We start from the raw sequence: 24,049 nt of genomic DNA on the forward strand, positions 1-24,049 counted from the left end.
ACCACTTGAGCCACAATGCCACTTCCGGCTTTTTTCTTTTTGCTTATGTGGTGCTGAGGAATCAAACCCAGGGCCTCAGGCAGGGTAAGCACTCTACCACTGAGCCACCTTCCCAGCCCAAGGATTTAAGTTTTACACTCGAGCACTGCTACTTGAGAACATTTAGAAATATTTTAGTAACCAATAGCTAACCTACAGGTTACTTTTTAGTAGAAAATAGCTATAAATAATAGCTAAATACAATAGATATAAATATTAGAAATTATCTAAAAATCTACAGGTTGAGATTCTTTTTTTTTTTTTGGGGGGGGGGTTCCGGTTGTGGAGCCTGAACTCTGGGCCTGGCGCTGTCCCTCACCTCTTCAGCTCAAAGCTAGTGCTCTATCACTTAAGCCACAGCGCCACTTCCGGCTTTTTTCTTTTTGCTTATGTGGTGCTGAGGAATCGAACCCAGGGCCTCATGCATGCAAGGCAAGTGCTCTACCACTGAGCCACCTTCCCAGCCCCAAATCTACAGGTTGAATGATGGCAACTCATGCCTTTAATCCTAGCTATTCTGGAGGCTGAGATCTGAGGATTCTGGTTCAAAGCCATCCAGGGCAGAAGAGTCTGTGAGACTCTTATCTCCAATTAACCACCAGAAAACCAGAATGATGCTGTGGTTCAAAGTGGTAGAGCAGTAGCCTTGTGCACAAAGACGCTCAGGGACAGCACCCAGGCACTGAGTTCAAGCTCCATTACCGATATATAATAAACATCTATAGGTTACTCTTTTCAGCTTGTTGTAGAATTTAATTCTTTTACCACTATCCTCTTTAAAATTAATCTAACAAATTCTTCAACACAGCTCACAGTTCCTAAGGTTTAGTTTCATACTGGCAAAGTTCTATATATGATACCACAGTTTGTAAGTACATAATAGACTTTTGTTTTTGGTGCCAGTCCTGCGGCTTGAACTCAGAGCCTGGGCATTGTCCTTGAACTATTGTACTCAAGGTTAATGCTCTATCACTTGAGCCTCAGCTCCATTTACATCTTTTTTTTTTTTTTGCTAGTTAATTGGAGAAAACAGTCTCACAGATTTTCCTGCCTGGGCTGGCTTTGCAAGCTGATCCTCAGATCTCAGGCTTTTGAGTAGCTAGGATTACAGGCATGAGCCACTAGTACTTAGCTTCTACCTGAACTGGCTTCTGCCTGAACTGGCTTCACACCATGATCCTCAAATATCAGCACTCCGAGTATAGGATTATTGGCAAGAGCCACCAGTGCCCAGCATCATTTTATGACCACACACACACACAAAAAAAAAGGCCTGGTGATAGTGGCCCACATCTATAATCATAAATTACTCAGGAGGTTGAGATCTGAGGATTGTGGATAGTAGCCAGCACAGGTAGACAATTATGAGAGGCTCTTTGGGGGTTTGTGTTTTGTTTGCTTTCTTGTTGTTTTTACCAATATCCTTTGACACAAATCACAAATCAACTGGCTTTGCCATCTTGATTTCCTCTATATAACTCTCCATTCAAAGATGAGTTTATTATGTGGCAGGCCAAGTCCTGTCCTTTACCAGTAGGACTGACCAAAATTACTACTTCTACACACACACACACACGCACACACACATGCACGCACAAGAATGAAAACCAAGCGCGCGCGCGCGCGCACGCACGCGCGCGCACGCACGCACACACACACACACACACACACACACACACACACACACACACACACGCAGAGTCAAGCACAAGAATGAAAACCAAGCTGGTAATCAAAATCAGAACCAACGAGGCAGATCTTATTTTTATGGGTTTGGTTTTGTTTCAGGGGGTAGGAGGTTTTTTTAGTCCGTAGTCACCATGTGGCTTATAGAGAATAGAAATGCCATTCTATCTTCGGATAGACCAAAGAATTGGATGAGACAATTTACAGCCAATTGTGTAAAAAAATGTCTATAAACGCCAGTGCCATTCTTCGCCTTGGCACTTCCCATTATCCTAAACCAACAGGATCCTATTCACTGAGAGCTGAGCTCCAAACATGAATAGACAGACTTTTATTGGGCGGGGGAAAGGAAGAAAATGATGGCATGTGAGAAGCCAGATTTTTTTTTTTTCGGGGTCCGGTAGTGGGGCCTGAACTTTGGGCCTAGGCAATGTACCTCAGCTCTTCAGCTCAAGGCTAGCGCTCTACCACTTGAGCCACAGTGCCACTTCCGGCTTTTTTCTTTTTGCTTATGTGGTGCTGGGGAATCGAATCCAGGGCCTCAGGCATGCAAGGCAAGAGCTCTACCACTGAGCCATCTTCCCAGCCCCGAAGCCAGATTTCTTTAAGTTTCTGTGTCATGCCTAATGTATATGGTATATTAGTAGAGTGGAATATAACTGTAATATAAGCAATCATCCAAAAGTCAGCCTAGGAAGAATAGCAGAGAATGTTTCCACAAATATGTAATATGCTTGAGCTCTAATTCCAAAATATGAAGGAAGCAGATGACTTAATCAGTCAAAGTATTACTTGAGCAGGGTGCTGGTGGCTCATACCTGTAATCCTAGCTACTTAGGCTAAGATCTGAGGATCACAGTTCAAAGCCAGTCTGAAGCCAACCTGGGCAGGAAAAGTCCAAGAGACTCTTATCTCCAATTAACAATTCAAAAACTAGAAATGAAGTGGTGTAGAATGGAAGTAGTAGAGTACCACCAGCCTTGAGCGAAAAGAGCTCAGGGACAGTGCCCAAGCCCTCAGTTCAAAGCCCCATGACCAACCAAAACAAACACACAAAAAATTAAGTTCTTAGAAGCCTGCTATGTTCAAGAGAGTCCTTCTCATTCTGTATAAACCTGCAAGCTGATTTAATATGATAAAAACAGCACTTACATCCAATCTACATTACCTTTCTAGAGATTGAAGAGACATTCAAACCAAATCTTTGTGCTCTTTCCTTTAGCTTATCCAGGTTAACCTACAAAAATATAGGGATACTTTTAAAAATAAAAAGAAGGCAGAAACTATCATAAAATGCTAAGAATCCAGAAAAGTTTAAAACATCAAAACAGTATGGTACTACACACTTGTAATCCCTGTATTTGGATGGGCTGAGGCAGGAGAGCTGAGTTTGATGCCAATGTGAGGCTACACAATTATTTCCAGGTCAGCCTGGGACACTGCCTGGAATAAAAACAAAAACCTGATGGACTCCTGTGGCTCACGTCTGTATTCCTAGCTACTCAGGAGGCTGAGATCTGAGGATCATGGTTCAAAGCCAGCCCGGGCAGTAAAGTCAGTGAGACTCTTATTTCCAATAAACCACTGGAAAACCGGAAGTGGTACTGTGGCTCAAGCAGTAGAGCGCTAGCCTTGAGCTGAAAAGCTGAGGGACAGGACAGCACCCAAGCCCAGAGTTCAAGACCCACGACTGACCAAAAAAAACAAAACAAAACAAAACAAAAACCCTATAACCTGTACTATCAAAGATACCATATTACAACAAACTTAGGAACTAACATAGCACCTATGCACTCCAATGATTATTGAAAAGCTCTTCTGGAATGGAGTGAAGGTTTCAGCCCAGCCTCTATTTGTCAAAGGTAGCAAGAACTTAAGAGATCAAAGTAGGCCAAACACTGCTTGAAAAAGGAACTGTTTATATAAAATATTACTTCCAAACAAGTCCATCATCCACAGCCTAAACCCATTCTTATACTAAGCTTCTGAAAATAGTTTTTTGTTTTTTTTTTTGTTGGTCGTGGGGCCTGAACTCTGGGCCTGGGTGATGTCCCTCAGCTCTTCAGCTCAAGGCTAGTGCTCTACCACTTGAGCCACAGCGCCACCTCTGGCTTTTTCTGCTTGTATGGTGCATGCAAGGGAAGCACTCTACCACTGAGCCACCTTCCCAGCCCCTGAAAATAGTTCTTAACTCTATCTTCATCCAAAAACAAATTAACCTACCACTCAGCACTATGGTAATCTTTAGAAGACATATGCTGCTGCCACTATCCAACTTGGTTCTCTACTCCCTCTTGTGGGAGCCTCGGTATAAGAGTTGTTATCTTTTTCTTTTTTCTTTTGTCAGTCGTGGGTCTTGAACTCTGGGCCTGGGCACTGTCTCTGAGCTCTTCAGCTCAAGGATAGCACTCTACCACTTGAGTCACAGAACCACATCCTAAGAGTTGTTATCATAGGTTTAAGACACTTTTTTTTTTTTGGGGGGTCCGGTTGTGAGACCTGAACTCTGGGCCTGGGCGCTGTCCCTCAGCTCTTCAGCTCAAGGCTAGCGCTCTACCACTTGAGCCACAGCGCCACTTCTGGCTTTTTTCTTTTTGCTTATGTGGTGCTGAGGAATCGAACCCAGGGCCTCGAGCATGCAAGGCAAGCGCTCTACCACTGAGCCACCTTCCCAGCCCCTTTAGGACACGTTTTTAAAAATAATAACAGTAATGAAACATTTCAATTTCACTTACAACAGCAGGATTTTATAAAGCTGAACATATTTTATCACAGCATGTTTCATATTTTATCACAGCATGTTTCCATTTTCTAAACACGCTGACTTGGTCACTTGGCCATTCTTATTTTTAACGTTCTTTGATTTTTTTTTTTTTTTAACGTTCTTTACTATCTTTACTCCTACCTACTCAGGAGGCTGAGATTTGAGGATTGAAGCTCCAGCCCAGGCAGGAAGGTCCATGAGATTCTAAGCTCCAATAAACCACCAGAAAACAGGAAGTACACTGTGGCTCAAGTAGTAGAGTGCTAGCCTTGAGCTGAAGAACTCAGCCCAGTGCTGGTGCCAGTGGCTCACGCCTATAATCCTAGCTACTCAGGAGGCTGCTGAGGTCTAAGGATTGTGGTTCAAAGCCACCCTGGGCAGGAAAGTCCCTAAGACTCATCTCTAATTAACCACCAGAAAACCAGAAATGCTGCCGTGGCTCAAGTGGTATAGCACCAGCCATGAGCTGAAGAGCTCAGTAACAAAGCCCAGGCCCAGAGTTCAAGCCCCACAACCAACAAAAATAAATAAATAAATAAAATTAGCAATTATCAGCCAGAAGCCAGTGGCTCACATCTGTAACCTTAGTGTCTAAGGAAGTTGAAATCTCAGAATTGCAATTCAAAACCAATCTAGTAGAAAAGTCTGGGGGGAAAAAAAGGATTAGAAGTGTGAACCAAGTGGTAGAATACCAGCTATCAGTAGAAAAAGCCAAACCAGAGTGCTAGTGAGTTCAAGCCCCAGTACTGGAATTAAAAAGAAAAAAATTAGACATTATTGACAGGGCTAGCAACACTGAGCAGCTACTACTAATCCTGCCGGCTGAGAACTGTAAGATCACAATTGGAGGTCAGCCAGAGCAGAAAAATTTGCTGGACCTCATCTTCAAAACAATCAGCAGCCAGGAACCGGTGGCTCACGCCTGTAATCCTAGCTACTCAGGAGGCTGAGATCTGAGGATCGCAGTTCAAAGTCAGACAGGGCAGGAAAGTCCGTGAGACTCTTATCTCCAATAAACCACTAGAAAACTGGAAGTGGCACTGTGGCTCAACTCTTATCTCCAATAAGCCACTAGAAAACTGGAAGTGGCACTGTGGCTCAAGCGGTAGAGTGCTTGCCTTGAGCTGAAGGGCTGAGGGACAGCGCCCAAGCCCAGAGTTCAAGCCCCATGACCAACCAAAAAAAAAATCAGCAAAAAATAGGACTGGAGCCCAGCACTGGTAGCTCACACCTATAATCCTAGCTACTCACGAGTGTGAGATCTGAAGATCGAAGTTCAAAGCCAGCCCAAGGCAGGAAAAAGACTCTTATTTCCAACTAATCACAGAAAAAGCCCAAGCAGGAAAGTCCATGAGGTTCTCTAATTAACTATCAAAAAAACTCAAAGTGGAGCTGTGGCTCAAGGGGTAGGGTGCTAGCCTTGAGCAAAATAACACCAAGATAGCACTCAGGCCCAGAGTTCAAACCCTAGGACTGGCCAAAAAAAAAAGTAGGGCTGAAAAACCCTACAAAATTTCAAACTCTAGCTCGAAAATCAGGCCTAGATTCAATTTTCAATTCCTAGTATCAGCAAAAACTAAATATAATGGTATTATCTAACGCCAATGGACAAGGCCTGAAACTCTAGTACCATAAGACAAAGAAACTGTTCTCTAGCTAACATTTATTCATCCTTTCTAAACAAGGAATAGCACAATATATGGCAATTTCCCTAACTCCTCTGTATCTCAATCATTTTTTCATTACTATTGTTATTTTTAGGTTTGGGAAAAAAATTTTCATAAAATAAAAGACTAAAATATTACTATACTTATTGTCATTATTCAGGACATACAACATATATCAAAAAAAAAAGTTACCAAACCTATCACCTGTAGAATACCTCTGATTCAAGGAAGTCTCTAATTTTAAAAACTAACTGTATAGAGTTAAGATCGGTTTTAAAAAGGAATAAAAAAAGATTGCATACCACAGTCTTGTTATCAGACGACAGACCTAAGGAAACAAAAAAGAATTTTATTTAATATTCTTAAGTCATAAATGAAGTCAGTAATGTGACAACATAAAAAACAGTATATAGGGCAAATAACGTTTATCTAATAATGAAAAAGAAAAGGCAGAAAATTCATCTACAGATGATGTATGTATTCACTGCTGGTGGGAACATAAATAATGAGACTGTTTTGGAGTTGGCAGATACTTAAAAAATTAAACATACAAAGCCAGGCTCTGATGGCTCAAGCCCCTAATCTTAGCTACTCAGGAGGATGAGATATGATGATCACAGGTTGAAACCAGCCCTGGCAGGAAAGTTCATGAGACTCTTATCTCCAATTAGTTACAGAAAAAAACAGGTAGAACTGTGGGCTCCAGTGATAGAGCACTAGCCTTGAGCAACAGAAGCTTACAGACAGAGCCCAGGCTGAGTTCAAGCCCTAGTACTGCTCCCTCTCAACTCCCCACACACCAGCAAAAAAAAAAAAAGTTAAAACATAGCTGGCTGCAATGCTTGGTAAGAAATGTATGCATTATCCTGCCCATGTAATTGTAGCCCCTCTGTACAGTATGTTCTCAAATAAAATAAAATACAATTTAAAAAAAAAAAAAAAAACCATAGCTGGCCACTGGTGCTCATATCTGTAATCCTAGGTACGCAGAAAGCTGAGATCTGAGGATCATAGTTTGAAGCTAGCTTGAGCTAGTCCATGAAATTCTTACTTCCCATTAACCGCCAAAAAAAAACAGAGTTAGAGCTGTAGCTCAAGTGGTAGAGTGCTAGCTTTGAGGACAAAAGCTCAGGCACAGCACACAGGCCCTGAGTTCAAGCCCCAAGACCAACACATACACACAAAAAAAGTTAAACATACAATTACCATTGACCTAGTAATTTCATTCCTAGATAAATATCCTAGACAAAGATACACAAATGTTCATAGTATTATCCAAACTAAACAAAAAGTGCAAACAACCCAAATATTCCAGAATTTTCTTCCATTCCTTCATTCACTTTGGCAATACTGGATTCTAAAACTCAAGGCCTTCCCCTTGCCACCAAAGCACTCAACCACTTGAGCCTCCCATTTCCTGCCTTTAAGACACTTTTGCAATACCTTTACCAAATCTTCTCTTTTTTTTTTTGTCAGTTGTGGGGCTTAAACTCTGGGCTTGGGCGCTATTCCTCAGCTCTTCAGCTCAAGGCTAGCGCTCTACTGCTTGAGCCACAGTGCCACTTCCAGTTTTCTAGTGGTTTATTGGAGATAAGAGTCTCACAGACTTTCTTGCCCGGGCTGGCTTTGAACCATGATCCTCAGATCTCAGCCTCCTGAGTAGGTAGGATTACAGGTGTGAGCCACCAGTGCACAGCTTGTAATAAAGTCTGAACTCAAGATCTTACACTTACTTGGTTGGCTGATGCTCTACTACTTGAATCATACATACCACTAGACTGGCTTTTTGCTGGTTATTTTGGAGATGGAAGTCTCACAAACTTTTCTGAATAATTTGGCCTCAAACCACAATCTTCTGATCTCAGTCTCTTGAATAACTAGGATTAAAGGCCTGAATCCATCAACATCTGGCTCCATTCAGGTTTGATTTGGGGCTTGAACTCAGGGCCTGGGCTCTGTCCCTGAGACTCTGTGCTCGGTCCATGAGCATCTTTGTGCTAAAGGCTAGCGCTCTACCACCTAAGCCACAGTGCCACTTCCAACTTTTTCTGTTTATGTGCTACTAAGGAATTGAACCTAGGGCTTCATGCATGCTAGGCAAGCTCTCTACCACTAGGCCACATTCCTAGACCAATAAAATTATTTTTTAAAAACCCAGGGCTGGAAATGTGGCTTTGTGGTAGAGTGCTTGCCTAGCATGATGAAGTCCTGAGTTCAAATCCTCAGTACCACATAAACAGAAAAGGCCAGAAGTGGCACTGTTGCTCAAATGGTAGAGTGCTAGCCTTGAGCAAAAGAAGCTCAGGGATAGTGCCCAGGTCCCAGTGCCCAAGCCTCAGAACTGACAAAACAAAACAAAAACCCACAATAATACTAATTTTATTATCTTAAGTAGTATACAACAGGGTTATAATTCAACATGTCAGTTTATACCTTTTCTCATGTTCTTTTATGATTAAAATAGGAACATATTTATTGACTTTTCATTTACTATCCTTTTATTTTCTTTTTGTTTATGATAGTAGGATCAAACTTTGTGCATGTCTAGTAAGTACTCTATTACTGCATTACATACCTAATTTTTGAGAGAGGGTCACTATGTAGCTCAGGCTGGCCTTAAACCTGCTTAAAAGCCCAAGCAGGCAACAAAATTGAGATCCTTTAGCCTTTCCCTTCTGACTGCTGGGTTTACAGATGTATATTACCACTCTGGACTTGACTTGTTTATTTTTGTGCCAGTTACTGGGGATTGAACTCAGTGCCTGTCCTTAGCTTTTCTTGCTCATGTCTGGCACTCTAACACTTGAGCCATACCTCCACTTCCAATTCTGCTTGTTAGTTGGAGATCAGAATCTCATGGACTGGTCTGGCTTTAAACTTTGATCCTAGCCACCACTGGTGACTCACACCTATAATCCTACCTATTCAGGAAGTTGGGATCTGAAGATTATGGTTCAAAGCCAGCCTGAGCAGGAAAGTACAGGAGACTCTCATCTCCAATTTAGCCACCAGAAAACTAGAAGTGGCACTGTGTTTCAAAGTGGTGGATCAAAATGGTAAAGCGCTAGTCTTAAGCAAAAAAAAAACAAAAAAAAACAAAAAAAACTCAGGGACAGTGTCCAGGCCCTGAGTTTAAGCCCCATAACCAAAACAAAAAAAAAAAAAAAGCTTTGATCCTCAGAGCTCAACTTCATCAGTAGATCACAACTGTGAATCACTGTACCTGGCTAGAATTTTATTTTTAACATAGAATAGTCTGCTATACTACAACATAGATTTATTTATCCAATTATTTAATATATTTTTAATTATTTTCAGTTATTAATATCTAAAAATAAATCCTCAGTTTCAAATACATTCAAGATTATTTCCTTTTAAGTTCTTAGAAGTAAAATAATGAAGGTAAAATAGTCTTTTCCCTTTTACCACTTATACTATCCCATAATACTGATAATTTTATGCTGATAAAAAAGCAATTTCATGCTGATAAGACAACAGACTAAGTAAGAAAAGTAGTAGAAAACTCTCTGAGAATACGCAGGGAAGCCAAGACAAATGGTGGCAGCTCCTATTTCTTATAACATCAGAACCCTCTCTTAATTGCTTGAAAATCTTAAATATGACTTAATCTGAAACAACACAAACACTACAACCTCTTAAGGACTTCCAGAACTAACATGTTTACCTAAATTTGAAATAATGAAATCTTTTTTATCAAAAAAGAAAGTAAGTAACTTTCTCATATGATCTTTGTACTCTTACCTTTTGTTGGAACAGAAGAAATTCCAAACCTGCAGGAAGAAAAACAAGCTAAATTTTAGGAAGCTGTTCACACTCTTGGTTGTCCCCAAGGCAAGGGTATATGACACTTCTAGCTTGTGATCTCAAGTTTTGCAATCATTAGCTAATTCTAACAACCCTATGAAAGAGGTTCACTTTACTCTCCTTCTCACCAAGAGTCAAGGGAATATACTAAAAGGAATCTTTATCCGTCAGTTCCTGACTCTTACCTATTATAAAACCTAACAATTAAACAATTAATAAAGGCCCATCTATACCACATTCAGATCAGCAAGAGATACTGTAATAGAGTTAGAATGTGTTCGTTTCCTTTTAGCTGGGTATTATTCTACTTAAAATCAACAATTATAAAAAGTAGAAGTCACACCCCTAAGCTTTCATAACTATGAGATCCAAAAAGCTGGAGACACTCACCTAGCTGCACGAGCAGCTTTCTTACTCTCCAAACTGACAGGTACATTGAATCGTTCAGCCCTCTTCTGCATTCTCTAAGTGAAAACAGATGAAAGAGGAAAAGAAAAATTTCAGTTTCTAGATTTGAAAAATTGGTTAGAAGCCAGGTAGCACTGGTTCATAATCCTAGCTACCCAGGAGGCTGAGGATCTGAGGATCCCAGTTCAAAGCAAGCCCAGGCAGGAAAGTCCATGAGACTCTCATCTCCGATTAATCACCAAAAAGCAGAAAGTGGAGCTGTGCCTCAAGTGCAGAGCACTAGCCTTGAGCACAAAAGCTCAGGGACAACTCCCAGACTCTGAGCTCAAGCACCAGGATTAGCACAAAATAAAAAAAAAAGTTGGTTAAAGGTTTACATTACAGATATCAGTAGTAGTTTTAAGGATCTAAACTTAAAACACTGACAGTCCTCGGAGCTGGGAAGGTGGCTCAGAGGTAGAGTGCTTGCCTTGCATGCATGAGGCCCTGGGTTCAATTCCTCAGCACCACATAAGCAGAAAAAGACGGAAGTGGCGCTATGGCTCCAGTGGTAGAGCGCTAGCCTTGAGCTGAAGAGCTGAAGGACAGTGCCCAGGCCCAGAGTTCAGGCCAAACAACCAACAAAAACAAAAAACAAAAAAACAAAAACACTGACAGTCCTAGATTCTATTAGGGTGTATGTATCCTAAAAGCTTAATGGAACAGCTATTTCCTGAAAGCAAACACACACAGGTGTGCACACACAAACTCCCTACTACTTCATGCTCTAGAAACAAAAAGGAAAAATAAAACCCACATTCTGCATAAAGCCAAAAACATATTATCTTTGGTTGATCTTTGGAAAGAAAGTTGAAAAATAACTTGGTAATTTTTCAGTTAGAAATGAGGCAGGGCTGGGAATATGGCTTAGTGGTAGAGTGCTTGCCTAGGATGCATGAAGCCCTAGATTCGATTCCTCAGTACCACATAAACAGAAGAAGCCAGAAGTGGTGCTATGGTTCAAGTGGTAGAGTGCTAGCCTTGAGCAAAAGAAGCTCAGGGACAGTGCCCAGGACCTGAGTTCAAGTCCCGAGACTAGGGGGAAAAAAAAGAAATGAGGCAGCAGCAACTCATGGAATTCTAAAATTTTAATAGTTCCTACCTTTGAAAGGTATAAAACTTAACAGAAAATATCAACTAGAAGCTGGTTTGAGATTTTGAGATAGAATCCAAATAAATTTTAATATCACCTGCTAGCAGGTAATAATTTAAAGAGGACACTATCACTACTACTTTTTCAAGCCTATCAAACTCTAATCATAAGATGACAAAATTTTAAATAAGACTATTTCAAAGCTGATACCCTATGTCATACCAAATATTCTCCAAAGAATAGTTAAAATTCCACCATAAAGGTGTCAATACTGATTTTCTGCTGTGAAAAAATTCTGAAATGATCATGCAGATAAAATGAAGGGCAAAAAATAGAAATGGCTAGGCATGACAGCACATGCCTGTAATCCCAGCATTCAAGAGGCTGAGATGGAAGGCTCATAGTTTGAGGCCACACTGGGCTCCATAACAAGATACTGACTGAAAAAAAACAGACAAAAAGAGACAGACACAGAGACAGAGAAATGCTGACACTGCTCTAGTAAGGAGCAGAATTCCTACCTCAGTCTGTGATATTTCAGATGTAATTTTTACTACCTTCTTCTCTGCTGCCCTGAAAAAGAAATATTTTTCAGAAATCAGGAAATTGGTATTTTATATCAAAACCTTAGAAATGTACAAAAAGTTGCGCTGCCACTCTGTTAGCTCCCCTGCAACCTCTTAATCCAAAGAAAACTCTGGTTCCTTTTCTTTTACTGAGAAGAAAAAGTTCAAATAAGACTGTTTCTTTATCTGAGGGGGAATGGGAATGTGGCTTAGTGGTACAGTGCTTGACTAGCATGCATGAAGCCCTGGCTTTGATTCCTCAGTACCATATAAACAGAAAAAGCCGGAAGTGGTGCTGTGGTTCAAGTGGTAGAGTGCTAGCTTTGAGTGAATGAAGCTCAGGGACAGTGCCCAAGCCCCAAGTCCAAGCCTTAGAACTGGCAAAAAAAAAAAAAAAAAAAAAAAAAAGGAAAAAAGTCAACAGGAAGTCTAGTTTAATATTTTGGGCCAACGAGAAAAACTCAAAGGATATAAAAAATGATTTCATTTTTTTCCTAGGAACTTTAAATTTACTTTTGGACTAATGACTAGTTCTCCAACCCTAATTTAAATACCAGCTTCCAATTTTTATCACAACAATAACTAATGAGTACTCAATAAGCCCCAATTTCCTTGTTTTACAAATCCCTTATTTCTCCCAAGGGGACTGTGGCCCTAGTTGAAGCAGTCAAATTGGAACAAATAAAAATGCCAAAGAGAGTGAGAAGAAAAAAGCTTAAGGGGGGGGGGGGAGAGTAGAATTAGGAAAACATGGCAAGTTACAGGCAAAAGGTTTAAGAGAAAACAAAAGGGGGGACCATAGGGGCGGGAGACAAAGTTCAGAAGTACCTAGGATAAATGGAAGGGCATTAACTCTCCAACAAACAACTCCAATAAAACTGTGGGTCATAACCAGTCTCATTAAGGTCCCTCATTTAGAGACATGAACAGCTTTTGTTCCAATACCCCAGACACTTTTCCCATTTGATGCCCTGAAAGGTAGTAATGGTTTAATGACATTTTCAGAGGAAGCAATTCTGGAACAGGAAGCTACTCTCTCCATCCTTTTGTTGGGAGGTCCCTGAACCAAAAGACAAGCAATGGGTGCCCCCTGCTGACCATATCTAAGTCCTACAACATTTAACTACCTTGGGTGCAAAACAAAACAAAACAAAAAACCAGCCATCAAATTAGAAAGTTATATTCATGAAGAATCTCAGGCCAGAGTTGAAAAAGAGGATTCCATTCTGACTATTCAATGACACTTTCTAACTTGTTCAAGCAAAAAAAAAAAAAAAAAACACCCACAGAAGTTTAATGTTTTACTTGAAGATCAATGTCAGTAAGAGAGCAATCCTCTCAATCAACCACAGATTAATGACTTCCTTCTTTTCATCTTTGAAGACAATCACTGTAGTAGAACTCACAGCAGAAAAGGAACTAATTCAAGAGAGTTCAGACCACTTATATTCCAACTCAAGACACAGATAAAACTCAAGTAATAATGCCTATCACATTCTGGGGGCTCATGATGTATTTCTACTCTTCACCTCCAAATCACAAAAACTACTCTAATTACACATTTAACCAATGCTAAAGATAGTCAACGTCTTTCAAAGCTCTACAAACTTTCAAACCTCATTATTTTAACCTAAAGAAGCTAATTATTATTGCATTCAGTTGATTTTACTTCTTATCCCAGAAGTCTCCAAAATATCCCTATTTTAAGGTTCTCACTAAGTCATGTTCTCAGGGCACTGTATCTTGTTACAATGGGAGCCATGGCTAATGCCTGGCTCATGCTTATCATCCCAGCTACTCGGTAGTCCTAGGTCAGGAGGATCAGTTCAAGGCCAGCCTAGGCAAAAAAGTAAGCAACATACACCTTAACAACAAAAATTGGCAAAGCAGTGTGCACCCATCATTCTAGTTAGTTGAGAAGCCTAAATATGTAGGCTACAGTCCAGGCCAACACAGGCAAAAACCTGAGATCCTATGTTAAAAACAAAGTAAAAATTTGAAGACATGGCTCAGCTGAGAGTTCCAGTGGAACAAGCAAAAAAGCAAGCAAACATCATGTCCAGAATTCAAAACCCAATATAGGCAAAAACAAAACAAAATTGATATCCATTTAAGCTAGGCACCAGTGCTCATGCCTATAAACCTAAACTATTTAGAAAGATAAGATCTGGAGGATCCAGGTGTAAAGCTAACCCAAGCAGAAAATCCAAGAGACACCATATCCAAAAATAACCAGCAAAAAGCCAGCCTGGAGGCATAACTCAAAGGGCAGAATACAAGCTGAACAAGCAAGTAATAAATCAAGCCAATACACTGACTTATATTCTCAGTGCCAGCAAAAAAAAAAAAAAGTTATTGTACAGGAAAGATTACCCAACATGAAAGAAAACTCAAGAAACTGTGCATAGTGTATTTATCTGTATCCACATATAAACATAAATATATTCCTATACACACAAGGTTAAATACCCTCAAAAGAATCTACTAAAAACTTCTATGAAGGCTTACGGGAAGGAACAAGGATGTAGCTTAGTAGTATAGTGCTTGACTAGAATATACAAGGCCCCTGAGTTCTATCCCAATTTCAAATTCCTAAGAAATGAGGGATAAAAAAAATGTCTTCCATGTACTATTTCTTTTATTTTTTATTTTTTGGTCAGTCATGGGGCTTGAACTCTGGACCTGGGCACTATCCCTAAGCTCTTCAGCTCAAGGCTAGCACTCTACCACTTGAGCCACACCTCCACTTCCAGTTTTCTAGTGGTTTATTGGAGTCTCTCGGACTTTCCTGACCAGGCTGGCTTTGAACCCCAATAATCCTCAGATCTCGGCCTCCTTAGTAGCTAGGATTAAGGCGTGAGCCACCGACGCGCAGCCTTTTTAAAAAATTTTTTTTCTATACTTAAATCTACTTCATACAGCTATCAGAAACAAAAATGATAGAAGGGACTCAATTTTTCTTTTTCTTTTTCTTTTTTTTTTTTTGGGTCTGGTCGTGGGGCCTGAACTCTGGGCCTGGGCGCTGTCCCTCAGCTCTTCAGCTCAAGGCTAGCGCTCTACCACTTGAGCCACAGCACCACTTCCAGCTTTTTTCTCTTTGCTTATGTGGTGCTAAGAAATCAAACCCAGGGCTTCATGCATGCAAGGCAAGCACTCTACCACTGAGCCACCTTCCCAGTCCCTCAATTTTTCTTAATGTGCTAACAAAATGACTATTTGGTGAAAGAACCCTGAACAAAAATGCCTATCAACCTTATAGGATGGTTTAAACAAACTGAAACCGATTTTCCATTCTAATACTGGTCTTCCTTTCACTATATATCACAAAGAAAGGATACAGTGTTACTTGAGAAATAAAACATCTGCTCAACTCCCTCCTTCACTACAAAACTCCTTTTATGCAATTTTATACTTTTTACTGGTTAACTGGAAAGAGAATTTCACACAATTCTGCCCAGGCTGACTTTGAACCACAAACCTCAGATCTCAGATTCCTGAATAGCTAGGATTACAGGTATGAGCCTGGCCATTTTATATTTTTCTATAAGACTGTAGCTCTAGAAGAGTAACAGTTTACAGAATTTTATGTAACAGATAATCTTACAGATTCTGCAGTAATTCTTATGATGATCCTATGAAAGAACTAAGGCTAATACTAAACTATTTCTGAACTTGAAGATATCTGGTTTTAATCACCTATTATATAACCTGAAGACAAACTGCTTTACTTCACTTGAAAATTCTGGGTTTTTATTGTTGTTGTTTTTGTTTGTTTTGTGCCAATACTGGGGCTTAAACTGAAGCCTCATACTTGCTTAGCTTTTTTGCTTAAGGCTGATCCTCTACCATTTGAGCCACACCTTCACTTCCAAGTTTCTTCAGTTAACTGGAGATAAGAGTCTCTTAGACCCGTCTGCCAGAGTGGCTTCAAACCTCAATCCTCAGATCTTAGCCTCCTAAGTAGCAAAAATTATAAGCATGAGCCATTGATGCCTGCTCTCCTGAAAATTTCTAATTAACAAGAAATGAAAAAGTTAATGGGAACACGTAAGAGGTAAATAGAATGAAACTTTAAAACCAATAAAAATATCACTGTCTGCATTATGCTCAGATTGTTTCTAAAAAGACAATTACACATCAACAGTTTTTTCAGGGGGTTCTTCTTCTTTGACAGGCAGCTCTATGGGCTTTGGTTCTTCTTCCTAAATTGAAAACAAAAAAGGTTCACATGAATCAATAGTAAATACCCATCAACAAAAGAATATTACAGTAATCCTAGCTACTCAGGAGGCTGAGCTCTGAGAATCGCCCAGGCAGGAAAGTCCATGAGACTCTTATCTCCAAAAAACACTAGAAGGGGCTGGGAAGGTGGCTCAGTGGTAGAACGCTTGCCTTGCACGCATGAGGCCCTGGGTTCCATTCCTCAGCACCACATAAGCAAAAAGAAAAAAGCCGGAAGTGGCGCTGTGGCTCAAGTGGTAGAGCACTAGTCTTGAGCTGAAGAGCTGAGGGACAGCGCCTAGGCCCAGAGCTCAGGCCCCACGACAGGACCCAAAAAATGAAAATAAAAAATAAAAATTTTAAAAAACACTAGAAAACCGAAAGTGGCACTGTGACTCAAGCTATAGAGCACTCGCCTTGAGCTGAAGAGCACAGGAACAGCATCCAGGCCCAGAGTTCAAGCCCCACAACCAATTTAAAAATATATATATTACAACCCCAGAATGAACAAATCTCACAGAACTTTCACTCTGTTCTTGAGCTCCCCAAATAAATTAGCATCTAAAATACTGTAATAGTTAGTATTGAGCAACATGGAAAAGGCAGTAGCACACTACCAAGCCAATTAACCTTAGTTTTTCCAACTTACCTCTGTTTCATCTCCCAATACATCTTCTTCATTTGCCTCTTCTTCAGCTAAAGAACATTAAAATATTCAGGTCAAACTGCATTACAAAACCATCTTGATGACTAAACTAAGAATAAAGTTACAGGGGCTGGGAAGGTGGCTCAGAGGTAGAGTGCTTGCCTTGCATGCATGAGGCCCTGGGTTTGATTCCTCAGCACCACATAAGCAGAAAAAAAAGCCGGAAGTAGAGCTGTGGCTCAAGTGGTAGAGCGCTAGCCTTGAGCTGAAGAGCTGAGGGACAGCGCCCAGGCCCAGAGTTCAGGCCCATGACCGAACCCAAAAAAAAAAAAAAGAATAAAGTTACAATCACTTTGGTTTCCCAAAATAAAATTAAACAGTGAAGGCCGAATTGATGATTATATAATCTGGAACATTTGAAAAACTGAATGGATTTTGGTCAAGACTACTGGTTCATGGCTAAAATCTTAGCTACTTAGGAGACTAAGATATGGAAGATGGTGGTTTGAGGCTGGCTAAGGCAGCCTCAAGTCTGCAATAGTCCATCACCAAAATAACCACTAAAGAGCCAGATGAGCTGGGCAATGGTGGCTCATGCTGTAATCATAGCTACTCAAGAGGCTGAAATCTGAGGATCGTTCATTGCCAACAAGAACGGAAAAATTCCCAAGACTCTGCTCTCCAATTAACCAACAAAAAGCCAGAAGTGGACTGGGGCCAGTGGCTCACCTCTGTAATCCTAGCTACTGTGGAGGCTGAAAACTGAAGATTGAGGTTTGACGTCAGCCTGGGCAGAAAAGTCTATGAGATTCTAATCACCAATTAACTACCAAAAAGCTAGAAGAGAAGGAAAAAAAAAAAAAGCTAGAAGAAGGGTTCTGGCTCAAGTGGCTAAGTGCTAATCTTGAGCTGACCCCCCCCCCCCAAAAAAAAGCCAGAACTAGAGGTAGAGCTTAAGTACTAGAGTACCATCCTTAAGTGAAAAAGCCAAATAAGGCATAAAGCCCTCAGTTCAAACCCCAATACAGACATACATACAGGTGTGCATGCTGGCACACATGCACATACACACATACCAAAAAACAAGCTAGACTGGCCAGACTGGAAGTGTGGCTCAAGTGGTAAAACACCAGCCAAACAACTGAGCAAGCAAATGCAAGGTCTCAGGTTCAAAAACAAATATTTGGCTAGGTCTATAGTTGGTGACTCAGGTCTATAGTTCTAACTACTTAGGAGGCTGAGATCTGAGGATCATGGTTCAAAGCCAGCCCAGGAGGAAAGTCTGTGAGATTCTTAATTCCAATTAACCTCTAGAAAACCAGAAGTGGCACTGGGTTCAAGTGGCAGAGTGCTAACCTTGAACACAGAGGCTCAGGGACAGAGCCCAGGCCCTGAATTCAAGCTCCACAACAACAAAAGTTTTTCAAAAGACAAAAGCAAAAAAGTAACAGGAGAACATTTGATTTTCCAAAAACTAAGACTCCTACTTAGGAAAGGATGCCAAAGAAAAATTTAAAAACAAATCACAAAGAAAATATCTCAAGAGCTGGGCGCCGGTGGCTCACACCTGTAATCCTAGCTATTCAGGAGGCTGAGATCTGAGGATCGCAGTTCAAAGCCAGCCCAGGCAGGAAAGTCCATGAGACTCTTATCTCCAATAAGCCATTAGAAAACCAGAAGTGGCACTGTGGCTTAAGCAGTAAAGCGCTAGCCCCAGACCCACTACCAACCAGAAAAAAAAAGAAAGAAAGAAAATATCTCAGGAGGGTGCCAAAGGCTCACACCTGTAATCCTAACTACTAGAGCCTGAGATCTGAGGGTCACAGTGCAAAGCCAGCCTAGGCAGGAAAGGCTGTGAGCCTTTTTTTTTTTTTGCTGATCGTGGGCCTGAACTCTGAGGCACTGTGCCTCAGCTCTTCAGCTCAAGGCTAGCACTCTAGCTACTTGAGCAACAGCGCCACTTCTAGCTTTTTCTGCTTATGTGATACTGAAGAATGGAACCCAGGGCTTCAGGCATGCAAGGCAAGCACTCTACCACTGAGCCACCTTCCCAGCCCTGGCTGTGAGACTTTTGCCTCCAATTAATCACCAGAAAACAGGAAGTGGAGCTGTGGCTCAAAGTGGCATAGCACTACCTTGGGTGAAAAAGCTCAGGGACAGTACCAAGGCCCTAAGTTCAAGCCCCATGACCAACCCCCCCCCCCCAAAAAAAAAGAATAAAAAGAAAATATCCGTGTCTGAAAACAAGTAAGTTACTAGAATTAAAAAAAAAAAAATCAGGGCTGGGAAGGTGGCCCAGTGGTAGAGTGCTTGCCTTGCATGCATGAGGCCCTGGGTTCGATTCCTCAGTACCACATAAGCAAAAAAAAAGCCGGAAGTGGCGCTGTGGCTCAAGTGGTAGAGCGCTAGCCTTGAGCTGAAGAGCTGAGGGACAGCGCCCAGGCCCAGAGTTCAGGCCCCACAACCGGACCCAAAAAAAAAAAAAAAAAAAATCAAGCCAGGTATTGGTGGTTCATGCCTGTAATCCTAGCTACTAAGGAGGCTGAGATCTGAGGGTTAAGATTCAAAACTAGCTCTAATCTCCAATTAACCACCAGAAAACCGGAAGTGGCGCTAACCACCAGAAAACCGGAAGTGGCGCTGTGGCTCAAGTGGTAGTGTACTAGCTTTGAGCTGAAGAGCTGAGGGACAACGCCTATGCCCAGAGTTCAAGCTCCAGGACCAAAAAAAAAAAATCTACAAACTAGTAAGGAACCTCAAAACTGGGCAAACAAACCTAAAAAGCTATGACAAAAAGGAAATATAAGTTAAAAACAACAAATGAACAGATAGGACACTTGATAGGATATCAAATTTAGGTTTGTGTAGATACAAAAACTCTGATGCGGGGCTGGGAAGGTGGCTCAGTGGTAGAGCGCTTGCCTTGCATGCCTGAGGCCCTGGGTTCGATTCCTCAGCACCACATAAGCAAAAAGAAAAAGCCGGAAGTGGCGCTGTGGCTCAAGTGGTAGAGCACTAGCCTTGAGCTGAAGAGCTGAGGGACAGCGCCCAGGCCCAGAGTTCAGGCCCCATGACAGGACCCAAAAAAAAAACAAAAAACTCTGATGCACCAGTGTTAAAAAAAAAACTCTGAGCACCAGGTGGCTCAGGCTTATTGTCTTAGCTACTCAAGAGGCTGAGATCTAAAGATCGTGGTTCAAAGTTTGCCCAGGCAGATGGCGCCCAAGTCCCAAGTTCAAGCCCTAGTTCTCTCTTTTCCTTCTCTCTCTCCTCTCTCTCTCTCTCTCTCTCTCTCTCTCTCTCTCTCTCTCACACACACACACACACACACACACACACACACAGAAAGAAAAAAGAAATCAGGGTCTGTTTTGTTTTTTTCTTTTTTTGGGGGGTGGGGGTCCAGTGCCCTACCACTTGAGCCACAGCGCCACTTCCGGCTTTTTTCTTATGTGGTGCTGAGGAATCGAACCCAGGGTCTCAGGCATGCAAGGCAAGCGCTCTACAACTGAGCCAACTTCCCAGACCATGTTTTTATTTTCTTAAAGGCAGAAATGGAAAATGTCAGACCTAGGAGGGACCATGGCTTGCCTAGTTTATAGACTTCAAGGTTCCAGACACATATATCATAAATCATGAATACTTAAGACGTGTAAGAAGTTTGACATAGTAAATTCTTAGTAAATGAGTAATTAAAATTCAGGACTTTAAAATTTTAGTCCAGTGATACTTGTACCACTATGCTAACCCCTCCTCCTTTTCCTCACTCCGCCCTTCCTTCATTCCTTCCTTCCTTAAGACAAGTTTCATTAATTATCCATGCTGGCCTCAAATTCATAATTCTTCTTTATCAGCCTTCCAGCAGCTGGGATCACACAGGCTAACACATTTATAACACATAAACACATACACTCTCGTACATTCATTCATTCACTTTTGTAGAGCTAGGATTCAAACACAGGTCCTGCATGCTAGACAAATGATCTACTATTGAAAACTACACTTTAACTCTCCATGCTAACTTTGTATGTGAGCTCACATGTATGTGCCAATACTGGCTCTTGAACTCAGGACCTCCCATTCTTGCTTAGCTTTTACACTCAAGACTGATGCTATATCTGCACTTCCAGCTTTTTGCTGATTAATTGGAGGCAAAAGTTATCTCAGATTTGTCTATCCAATTTGATTTTGAGCCAGGAACTTCAGATCTTAATTTTGTTTTTGTCAGTCATGGGGCTTGAACTCTAGGCCTGGGCACTGTCCCTGAGCTCTTCAAGTCAAGGCAGTGCTCTACAACTTGAGCCATAACTACAGCCACAGCCCCACTTCGGGTTTTCTGGTGGTTAATTGGGGATAAAAGAGTCTCATAGACTAACCTGCCCAAGCTGGCTTTGAACTCCAATCCTCAGATCTGAACCTCCTAAGTAGCTCTTTTTTTTTGGTCAGTTGTGGGGCCTGAACTCTGGGCCTTGGTGTTGTCCCTCAGCTCTTCAGCTCAAGGCAAGCACTCTACCAATTGAGCCACAGTACCACTTCCAACTTTTTCTGCTTGTGTGGTGCTAAGGAATCGAACCCAGGGCCTCATGCATGCAAGACAAGCACTCTACCACTGAGCCGCCTTCCCAGCCCTGTGAGATTCTTGTCTCCAATTAACCACCAGAAAACCAGAAGTGGCCCTGTGGCTCAGCGGTAGAGTGCTCGCCTTGAGCTTCTAAGAGCTCAGGGACAGCACCCAGGCCCAGAATTCAAGCCCCACAACCAAGAAAAAGTAGTTCGATGCTGGTGGCTCATGCCTGTAAATCCTAGCTACTTAGGAAAGTGAGATCTGAGGACTGCTATACAAAAGTGTGTAAGACTATGTAACTCCAATGAAATACCCCTCAAGTCATAGAGAGCTAGGTTAGGTCCTGAGTTCAATGAAGCCCCAGTACCAACACACACACACACTCTCTCTCTCTCTCTCTCTCTCTCTCTCTCTCTCTGAAGGATAAGGGGGAAAAAATAAGCTAACCTGGGGCTGGGAAGGTGGCTCAGTGGTAGAGCCCTTGCCTTGCATGCATGAGGCCCTGAGTTCGATTCCTTAGCACCACATAACCAGAAAAAAAAAGCCAGAAGTGGTGCTGTGGCTCAAGTGGTAGAGTGCTAGCCTTGAGCTGAAGAGCTGAGAGACAGCGCTCAGGTCCAAAGTTCAGGCCCATGACCGGACCCCACCCCCCCAAAAAGAAAAAAAGAAAAAAAGAAAAAAAAGCTAACCTAAAGTTGCCCTATAAAATGTGTTTTATATTAATAATAACTACTCCATTTTAGATGATCAAGAGCTTTGGGTGGTTTTACATTTTTCAAGATATGGTCTTTATTATGTAGCTCAGACTGGCCTTAAACTCACAATTATGCCTAAATTTCTCATGTGCTAGATTATGTGTACCATGCCCAGCCCAAGTTTTCTTTTCTTTTTTTTTTGTCGGCTGTGGGGCTTGAACTCCTCCTGGGCACTGTCCCTGAGCTCTTCAGCTCAAGGCTAGCGCTCTACCACTTATGCCATAGTGCCACTTCCAGTTTTCTAGTGGTTAACTGGAGATAAAGAGTCTCACAGACTTTCCTGCCTGGTCTGGCTTTGAACCATGATCCTCAGATCTCAGCCTCCTGAGTAGCTAGGATTACAGGTGTGAGCCACCAGCACCTGGCCCAAGAGTTTTCTTGATGATCTTAGAGTTTACACTAGCAATGATCTAAGGAAGGAAGAAATCTAAGTGTCAGAGTCTAAAAATTAATCCCCTTACATTACCTGGCCTCCTCCACATGTACTCACCATGCTCCTCAAGATAAGCCTGGAGCCTGTTGATGAGATCTTGTTTTATTCCTTTAGTCTCCAAACCACGAGCAAGACATTCTTGCTTTAGTTCAGCAAGCTGGAGAAAAAAAATTCCCTAGTTAACAGGATGAATCCCAATGAGTAAAAGATGTAGTAATCACCAAAAAATATATAAAATAACTAGGTGCTGATGGCTCATGCCTGTAATCTTAGCTATTCAGGAGGCTGAGATCTAAGGATCACAGTTCATAGCCTATCTTGGCAGGAAAATCCAAGAGACTTTAAACAACTTAAGAGCTGAAGTGGTGGAAGAGTGCCAGCCTTGAGCAGAAAATCTAAGGGACACTGCCAAGGCCCTAAATTTAAGCTCTACTACTGGCGATCAAACAATCAATAAAATTAGAAGAAATGAGAGATAAAGTTCAATTTAAACCTACTGCTTTTAAATTGGACATGGTGGCTCATACCTGTAATCCTAGCTATCTGTAAGCCAGCCCAAGCAGGAAAAGTTCATGAGACTCTTAATCTCCAATTAGCCACCAAAAAGCCAAAGTGGAGCAGTGGCTCAAGTGCCACAGCACTAGCCTTGCACACAAAAGCTCAGGGACAGCACCCAGGTGGAGTTCAATCCCCAGGACCGCACAAATAAACATAAATAAATAAAACTACTGCTTTTAATAATACTAAAACCCGGGCTGGGAAATTGGTTCAGTGGTAGAGTGCTTGCCTTGCATGCATGAGGCCCTGGGTTTGATTCCTTAGCACCCCATAAGCAGAAAAAGCTGGAAGTGGTTCTGTGGCTCAAGTGGTAGAGTGCTAGCCTTGAGCTAAAGAGCTGAGGGACAGCCAGGCACCGGTGGCTCACGCCTGTAATCCTAGCTACTCAGGAGGCTGAGATCTGAGGATCTCGGTTCAAAGCCAGCCCAGGCACCAAAGTCCATGAGACTCTTATCTCCAATTTGCTCTGCAAATTACTATATGGAAAAAAAACAAACAGGTTCTCCCTATCACCTAGCTACGATTTGGATATGGTGTGAACTTGTTCTCCTGTGTGACGTTGGAAGATAGAACCTCTAAAAGGTAGAACAGCCGGGAAAGGCGGGACACACCAATAATCCCAACACACAAGAAGCTGAGGCAATGGGCTGGGAAGGTGGCTCAGTGAGTGCTTGCCTTGCATGCATGAGGCCCAGGGTTCGATTCCTCAGCACCACATAGGCAAAAAGAAAAAAGCCAGAAGTGGCATTGTGGCTCAAGTGGTAGCGTGCTAGCCTTGAGCTGAA

The 24,049-nt window shown here is 41.7% G+C and overlaps 1 protein-coding gene across 1 annotated transcript in view; it reads right to left on the minus strand.

Annotated features, from left to right (window-relative positions):
* Window positions 1-24,049, minus strand: part of Sarnp (SAP domain containing ribonucleoprotein) — a 54,173-nt gene that overhangs the window by 27,148 nt on the left and 2,976 nt on the right. The window contains exons 2-9 of the mRNA XM_070042557.1: window positions 22,764-22,863; window positions 16,958-17,004; window positions 16,222-16,289; window positions 12,043-12,094; window positions 10,372-10,445; window positions 9,919-9,947; window positions 6,459-6,484; window positions 2,894-2,962 (exon numbers count right to left, since the gene is read on the minus strand). Of these exons, the coding sequence (XP_069898658.1) occupies window positions 2,894-2,962; window positions 6,459-6,484; window positions 9,919-9,947; window positions 10,372-10,445; window positions 12,043-12,094; window positions 16,222-16,289; window positions 16,958-17,004; window positions 22,764-22,863 (465 nt within the window). The remainder of the gene's footprint in view (window positions 1-2,893; window positions 2,963-6,458; window positions 6,485-9,918; window positions 9,948-10,371; window positions 10,446-12,042; window positions 12,095-16,221; window positions 16,290-16,957; window positions 17,005-22,763; window positions 22,864-24,049) is intronic.

This window comes from Dipodomys merriami, unplaced genomic scaffold (assembly GCF_024711535.1).
Source record: "Dipodomys merriami isolate MVZ:Mamm:240054 unplaced genomic scaffold, mDipMer1.0.p SCAF_10, whole genome shotgun sequence".
Taxonomy (NCBI): Eukaryota; Metazoa; Chordata; class Mammalia; order Rodentia; family Heteromyidae; genus Dipodomys; species Dipodomys merriami.